This window comes from Epinephelus lanceolatus, chromosome 8 (genome assembly GCF_041903045.1).
Source record: "Epinephelus lanceolatus isolate andai-2023 chromosome 8, ASM4190304v1, whole genome shotgun sequence".
In the NCBI taxonomy this organism is placed as follows: domain Eukaryota; kingdom Metazoa; phylum Chordata; class Actinopteri; order Perciformes; family Serranidae; genus Epinephelus; species Epinephelus lanceolatus.
The window spans coordinates 1780945-1789293 of record NC_135741.1 but is presented as its reverse complement, the minus strand read 5'-3'; the positions used below and the strand labels follow the sequence as shown (position 1 = coordinate 1789293).

At 49.1% G+C, this 8349-nt stretch overlaps 1 protein-coding gene across 2 annotated transcripts in view; it reads right to left on the bottom strand.

Moving 5' to 3' along the window:
• Positions 1 to 1427: 1427 nt before the first annotated feature.
• ccdc120a (coiled-coil domain containing 120a) overlaps positions 1428 to 8349 on the bottom strand; it is a 34284-nt gene continuing 27362 nt past the window's right edge. For both annotated transcript variants that reach the window (XM_033628049.2, XM_033628050.2), the window contains exons 9-11: positions 5897 to 6702; positions 4588 to 4858; positions 1428 to 4485 (exon numbers count right to left, since the gene is read on the bottom strand). In XM_033628049.2, coding sequence (XP_033483940.1) covers positions 4407 to 4485; positions 4588 to 4858; positions 5897 to 6702 — 1156 coding nt within the window. In that variant the 3' untranslated portion in view covers positions 1428 to 4406. The remainder of the gene's footprint in view (positions 4486 to 4587; positions 4859 to 5896; positions 6703 to 8349) is intronic.

The window sequence follows — 8349 nt, the reverse complement described above, 5'->3', positions numbered from 1 at the left end:
TTACTGTCTGTATCTTACTATATAATGATGAAAACTCTGTGTGTGTGTGTGTGTTCCACGTTTTTCTCCTCACTGACTTGGTCAATCCATGTGAAATTTGGCACAGTGGTAGAGGGTCATGGGAGGATGCCAATGAAGCAATATTACATCAATTGGCCAAAGGGGGGCGCTATAGCAACCCATTGAAATGTCAAACTTTGAATGGGCATATCTCATGCCCCGTATGTCGTAGAGACATGAAACTTTGCACAGAGATGCCTCTCCTCATGAGGAACACATTTGCCTCAAGAACCCATAACTTCCGCTTATATAGATTTTCCGCCATTTTGAATTTTTTGAAAAACACTTCAAATGGATTTCTTCCTAGGAAGTTTGAGCGATCTGCATGAAACTGGGTGAACATAATCTAGGGAGCAATATCTAAAGTTCCCTCTTGGCAAAAGTTGGAAAACTTACTAAAACTGAGCTTCTATAAGGCAATGAATATTGTGGAGGGCGTGGCTCATCACATAAAGGTGTATAACATCTCAAGGGTTTCACCCATCACCACGCAACTTTGTAGGCATATGACCACACATAATCTGAGGGGACCCCTCCATTATTGACCCCATCAAACAAAATGGGGGCGCTAGAGAGCTCATTTCTTATCTAGGCCTAACCGCCATATGGATTTTTACTAAACTTGGTAGATATGTAGAACAGGACGCCTCAAGGTGACTGGAGAAATTTAACTCTAATTGGCAACTGGGTGGCGCTATAACAACAGAAAAATGCTTCAAAATGGCTAAAATGCGACCGATCGCTGTGGCTCCCCCTGTGGACCAATGTTGGTGTTGTTTTCTAATGTTTGGTATGACTAAGTTATGGTATGGTATGCTGTTCACGGAAACTGTCAGTGTGTCATTCTGTCAGTCAGTCAGTCTACCAGTGCGCCCCACTTTGAAGTCAATACAACATAAACACTTTATCTGCCTTTCAACGTGCTACCTCAACTACTCATGTACAGTTTTAGCCCTCAGAGGTAACGTGGGGAGTCACGTCTTTAAGCTGTAACAGAGCTAACGATGTGCATAATGACAGAAGTTTACACATTTATATTTGTATGCACGATCTAACTAACATTAGCTCAGGTGGAGAGCCAACAACCAGATTTATACATCCAAAGAACTTCTATAAAAATGAACTGCTTGGAAATCCGACCAGGCCTCTATTTGAGACAGGTGTTCAGTCACACCTGGCTGGTAAAAGGGACGGGGTGTTCAACTGAAGTTTTACAGTATTCTTATCATGTGGAGTTCAGGGTCCTTCCACTCTGGCCCAGAGGAATCAAAGATTACACACGTGGATAAACGTGGCTTCATATATTTATGACTGTGAACTCACTCGTCAAATGAAACTGTACATACTGATTTATTATTAGGCAGATATCTGGAAACAGTAAAGAGAAAGCTTTATTTAAAAACATCCTGTTTACAGTGTGTCAATCATCTATTTACATTTTTAATTTTCACCTCGAACAGCGGAAAGAGTGAAAAAAGTACAAATGACAAAAGAGTCCAAAAAGATAGAAAATGATTTTTACAGAGAGTTTGGACTGTACAGAGTGCACCTGAACACATCACCGCAGAGACTGCTGTGATGTCACACTGACAGGCTGTCCACATGGCTGGACAACAGCTGGTTCTGGACCTGAAGGGGGACATGGAACAAATACTGGTACGACATAGCACTGTACCCAGAAGTGGTACTGGTACTGTACAGTACTGAGCCTGATGGACTCTGAACAAACACTGTGAGGACACTGAGGACACGTCAGAGTCGTCCTCAGCAGCAGGAAACACTTCACACTGTGACACATCAGACAGAGGTGAGTCACATCGATCAACAGACGTCTTTAGAAATGTGTACAGGGTTTGGTTTGTGGCTGGTGACGTTCTGCAGGGGCGTCTGAGCTGCAGGGTCGTATCCGATTCAGACGGACACAGAGTTCAGTATTTACATGTTTCTGTTCTGCTTTGGTGTGAGTTAGAAGAAGTGCATGCTGGGACTCTTTCTGCTCCTCTGAAGCTGCGGTCACATGACAGCTGCTGCAGCCAGTCAGATGTTAAGTTAAATGACATCACCCAGTCAGACGTGAAGGCGAACGTTGGCCAGCAGCAGCAACCTTTGGAGGTGGGCGGGGCTTGTGTTTGGCCATAATGATTGAAAGCTGCATATATGTGTCCTGTGGGGGGCGCTGTGTGATGTCAACAGTCGAGGTGCATTTCATCATGCTAACACGTCTCCTCATTTCACTCACTCGCTTCCTTTCCTCTCAGCTTAGTCCTGCCAACGGGAGATATGAGTGGAGGAGACAAGGAAGAGACGTGAGGACTGAAGAGACGAGGAAGACACGTGAGGACTGAGGAGACGAGGAAGAGACGTGAGGACGAGACATGAGGACTGAGGAGAGAGATTCATTGTGTGCCGCAGCAAAAACTCTCACCATGACCCTCGAGGGCCTCCGTAGTCACACCACTTGATAAAAGACTTCTGTATAGGATACACCTGTGTTTCCGTACTCTAAACTCCTCCTGAAGCCTCCTCTCTCCTCGTCTTCTCATCTCCTCTCTCCATGTCTCCTCTCTCCTCGTCTCCTTGAGGTGTGTCTGAGGGATTAGAAGACCCTCCATCATGGCGGTGGGGGAAAGATTTCCAGGTCACAGGAGGACAGAGGAGGAGGAAAGAGGTGAAAAGAGGAGAGACAAAGACAGAGGGGGACAGAGGAGGCAAGAGAGAAGGAAAGAGGAGGTGAGAGGTGGACAGAGAAAGAGAGAAGAGGATGGATTAGGAGAGGAGGAGAAAGAAGGTGAAAAGAGGGGAGAAGAAGCGAGAGTAGCGGAGAGGAAAAGAGGAGAGAAGAGAGGAGTAAGAAAAGAGGAGGGGGGAGGAGATGAGAGAGGAGAAAAGAGGAGGAAAGAGGAGGAGAGGTGGCAAGAGGAGGACAGAGGAGGAGAAAGAAGGTAAAAGGAGGAGAGAGGAGGACATAGAAGGAGAGAGGAGGAAAGACGAGGCAAGTGGAGGAAAGAGGAGGCACAAGTATGACAGAGGAGGAGAAAGGAGGCAAGGAGGCATAAGTTAGCATAATGAAGGGCACCCCTGATCTCTGGTTCTGGGTGAAGAGTTTCCTCATCATGTGTCTGAATGTGACATCATCGTGTGACATCATCATGTGACATCATCATGTGACGCGTCATGTGACCGTGGCTTCCTGTCAGAGGCAGCTGGAGGTCAGACTGGTTTTTATGGAGCTGAATGATTGAAGTGGACTCAGAATAAAAAGCACAGACGTCATCAGTCAGGAACTAAAACACATTTTCATCACAACACACAGAGAGACGTGTTATTGATTACTAATCAATATTCAATAATCAACATGTTGACGGATCAGAATCCATCCGACCTCCATTAAACACTGACTTCACTTTTTTTTAAAAGTTGCATTTCATTCAAGTTGAGTTCACGGACATCTGTACAAAAGAGTTTCACTGAAGCTCCGTTCAGTCGATGAATAGACCAATCAATCAATCAATCAATCAACACTGTGACATCATCGTCTGATTGTCGCTGCAAACGAATTTCGTCCTGAAAAGTTAATAGGGTTCAACCAGAACACGACGTGGACTCCGCCGTCCTCTTATTGCTCTCAGACCGAAGACCTCGTCAGACTTTTAGTGCAGAGACGTGAGAATACCTGAAGAGTGTCACCTGCTGGTTTCTGTCTGGACTCACCTGGACTCACCTGAGGGATCAAACAGGTCCGATTATCAAAAGGTTCACTCTTTAAAAACTGCTGGTCTGGTGGGCGGAGCTGGTGATGTCAGCTGGTGAGAGTGCAACACTTTCATCATCATCATCATCATCACTTCTATCAAAAGCAGATATAAAACTCTGGTTTGGTCCTGATTGTCTGAGCAGAGTCAGATCAAAGACGTCGTCGTAGAAAATTTAGAAAATGTCCAGCAGAAAAAAAACTGCAGGTCAATTTTAACGTGTCATGTAACAGCTGAGTTTTTACCCAGAAACCCTTTGGGCCGGTCAGTTCAACGATGTTCACACATCAATGTCATTAAACTCATTTCCAGTTCCTGAGTCCAGTCCAGACCCCACCCTGAGGTCAGACTGCAGCCGCCAACAGGACAGTGACATCATCACCCACTGTGTGACATCATGGTGGGCAGGGTTTCAGGTGAAGCTGTGGGCAGGACGCAGCTGCTGGTGTGACCTGAAGAGAACCACCATGGTCCTGGTTCCCCTGGTTCCCCTGAAGATCCTACGGGACACAGTCCAGACAGGTCATGATCCCAGGAAGCCAGCCCGGGATTGGCCCATGTGTCTGTCCGTCAGCGTCCTGATTGGTCGGTGACTCAGACCAGAGTTCCAGGAGATGGCTGGTCTTCCTGTTTCTGAGGAGGGAAGTCGTGGTAGAGAGAACCGTCCATAGACCTGAGAGAGACAAAGAGAGTAAGACAGGTGTGAGAGATCCGTACCTGTACAGGTGTTCTCACAGCAGTGGATCTCTACCTGTACAGGTGAGCGGACACCTACCTGCCATGCAGTGGATGTCCGTGGAATGTGGCTGAATGTGGCAGCGTCTTTTTGTGATGCGTCGGAACGTGATGATGATTCGTCTCCGTCTGATAGGTCGACTGCTGGACGCCACCGTGAGTCCTCCGTCTGCCCTGCAGAGCCCCTCCCCCTCCGGCCTGACCTTTGACCGCTCCGTTCATCTTCGTACTGACCCCCGTGTTGACCTTTCCATTGGTCTGGTTTTGGTGGGTGGAGCCTATTGTGTTCCTCAGGTACCAGTCCCTCAGACCTGTCAATCATACACACAGCAAACATTAAAAGTACAGTAGGTGTTAATGTGTGTGTGCAGGTAAGCTCCACCTACACACCATCTTTGTGCCTCCATTATTTGTCCACCTGGGACAGTTTTTATATCTAAAACTGTATTTTTATTACAGGTGTCCCAGAATCACAGTTTAACTGACATCAAACTGAGTCGTCTCTGTGTGTTAGTCCAGGTCAGTTTCACTGAGCTCCACCAGGTGGCGTCCCCTCCCCTCTGCAGTGAGACCTTGGTGCAGCAGACCGTCAGACGGTTTCTGCTGCAGTGACCCAGTTTCAGCTCTGCATTAAACATTTATGAGATTTTATCTTCACACACTCAGATTTATAATCTGCTCAACTTTAGGTTCAATCTGTTCACTAACAGCAGCAGCAAGCAGGTCTGGGACCTGAGGGGGTCTGAAAGGACCTGAGGGGGTCTAAAAGGACCTGAGGGGGTCTGAGAGGACGTGAGGGGGTCTGAGAGGACCTGAGGGGGTCTGAAAGGACCCGATGGGGTCTGAGAGGACGTGAGGGGGTCTGAGAGGACTTGAGAGGACCTGAGGGAGTCTAAGAGGACGTGAGGGGGTCTGAGAGGACCTGAGGGAGTCTAAGAGGACGTGAGGGGGTCTGAGAGGACCTGAGAGGACCTGACGGGGTCTGAGAGGACCTGAGGGAGTCTAAGAGGACCTGCGGGTGCCTGATGGGGCTTGAGGGGACCTTAGAGAGGACCTGAAGGGACATGAAAGGACCTGAGGAGTCCGCTCGGGGGCCTGAAAGGACCTGAGGGGACCTGAGGGGGTCTGAGGGGACCTGAGGGGGTCTGAGAGGACCTGTGGGGGTTTGAGGGGGCCTGAGGGGGCCTCAGAGGACCTGTGGTGGCTTGAGGGTGGCTGAGCAGACCTGAGTGGGCCTGAGAGGACCTAAGAGGGCCTGAGGGGACCTGAGGGGGCCAGAGGGGGTCTGAGGGGGCATGGTTAGGGTTAGGCTCTACACTTTCTTGTTAGACTACTTTTCTGATGCGTACCTTCCAGGGCGAGGGCCTTGTGGAGGCTCCTGGTGGCCTCCTCCAGCTGTGCGTCCTGGGCGGGGGGCAGCTGTGGTGGTCTAGGGGGCAGCAGATGGGGGTGTGGGTCTGGCTGGATGGCAGACAGAGGAGGATTATGGGTATCAGTCTGGCTCTGCTGCACTGGGAGGAAGGGGCCGCAGGACTTGGTGCGGGTCACTTTGACTCGTCGCTGGTCGCCTAGGTGACCGCGGTAGGTGGGCGGGGCTCCAGAGGGTTGCTGGGAGGAGTAGCCATTGTAGAGCAGCTGTTGCTGTGATGTGATTGGCTGCCTGTTGTTGGGCTGGGACTGCTGTCGCTGCAGCTGCTGCTGTTTCCCCCAGACGTAGTCCAGCAGGACCTCGCTGTACCCTCCTCCTCCTCTGCCTCCTCCTCCTCTTCCTCGCCCCGCTCCTCCGCCCTCTGTGAGGCTGTTATTTGTCCTCGCCCTTCCCCTTGTCCGACCGTCCGTCAGTGTCTCGGAGCTCCTCAGTGCTCCTGCCGTGTTTGTTCCTCTGGACCCCTGCAGACCATTTACCCATAATCCCCCCTGCTGTGCCCCTCCCTCCTCCTCTGGGGGGGTGATGCGTTCCAGGAGGCCGTCGGAGCTGTTACTGTGGCGAGCTGCGTTAACCCTGACCCTGCCCTCCCCCGCCGGACCTGGATCAGAGGGGCCGGACGAGGAGGAGGAGTCCTGAGAGCGAGGGGGAGGAGGAGGAGGATGGAGAGGGGGAGGATGGGAGGGGGGCAGGGGTGGGGGCTTGTGAAGAGTCTCTGGATGGTCAGTCCTGAAAGAGAAGAGGGACGGGTGAGAGACTGAATGACATCATGATGATGTCACAAAGAGACCCCGTTATCCCACCCACTAGTTTTTACTTTTGTAAATGCCTGTGTGTCTCTCCGTATCATTCTGTGTCCAGTCTCTAAATTTGCAGGGTTTATGTGGGTCAGTAAACGCAGCGCAGGCGGAGCTCTCCATGAGTTTGTGACTGGCAGGGCGGATAATTGATCCATTCAGAGCTGATCAAATCAGATCAATGGATGAGAGGAGCAGCTGTTGAGAGTGAATACAAACGTTTAGACCCAGCAGAATGAACTAGTGATGCACAATTTAAATCAGGCCGATAATGGGACATTTTATAAGGAGGCATTTGTCTGATAATTAAAATTACAGCTGATTAATAGCGCCGATAATACGAGGCCAGACTGCTTTCATTGACTTAACAAGAGCAGCGTCTACACACCCGACACAGTGGGTGGAGCTACATGTACCTTTAAATTTGGTTTGTGAGCCGCCAATAAACACAGAGAAGAAGAACAACTGCAGCAGCTGTCTAGAGGACAAACATGTCACAGTGTGGACGTAGACAACAGGACTGCACCAAGGGTCTGATATCCAACCACCAGACACCACACCAGATCAACCAACTTCCTGCAGCTTTTAAACAGGTTAGACGCAGCGCTGAAGGACCGTCTCCAGAGTGTTAGCACGAGCTAATTAGCAGCAGTGGCTAACACCCAATAGCAAGCTTTAAAAGGCTCAACTGTTGTTAAACTTATTAATAACTGCTCGCAATGTGATGCTACAATTATCTGTATCATTACCTCTCTGACTGTGTGTGTGAGACAGTGTGTGTGTGTGTGTGTGTGTGTGAGACAGAGCCGCTTGTTACTCTGAGTTGAGTGTTACAAACAAGCAGCTGTGTCTCACACACGCAGTCAGAGTGGTAATGAAACAAATAATCACTAACTGTAGCGTCACATGACGAGCGTTTATTAATAAGCCTAACAACACAGTCGAGCCTTTTAAAAGCTCGGTGTTGGATGTTAGCCGCTGCTGCTAATTAGCTCGTGCTAACACAGACGGTCCTTCAGCGCTGCGTCTAACCTGTGTCTGGCGGTTGGAGATCAGACCCTCGGCGCCTCGAACTACGAAAGACATCCACACTGTGGCATGTTTTGCTGCAGCTGTTCTTCTTCTTCTCTGTGTTTATTGGCGGCTCACAAACCAAGTTGAAAGGCACACGTAGCTCCACCCACTGTGTCCGGTGTTTAGACTCTGCCCTTGTTTAGTCAATGAAAGCTGTCTGGCCTCATATCATCGGTGCTATTTATCAGCTGTAATTCTAATTATCAGAATAATGCATACTCATAAAAATGTCCCATTATTAGCTGATAATTTATCAGCCTGATAGATATAATACATCTCTAATCATTGTGTCGTATAGATCACTGTAAATTTATTATGCTGATCTGTTCTGTACGACATCTATTGCAGGTCTGTCCGTCCTGAGGACAGATCCCTCCTCAGTTGCTCTTCCTGAGCTTTCTACCATTTTTCCCCCATTAAAGGTTTTTTTGGGGAGTTGTTCCTGATCAGCTGTGGGCTTTATAAATAAAACTAAAGTCATAATATCCCCACTAAGACAGCGAAA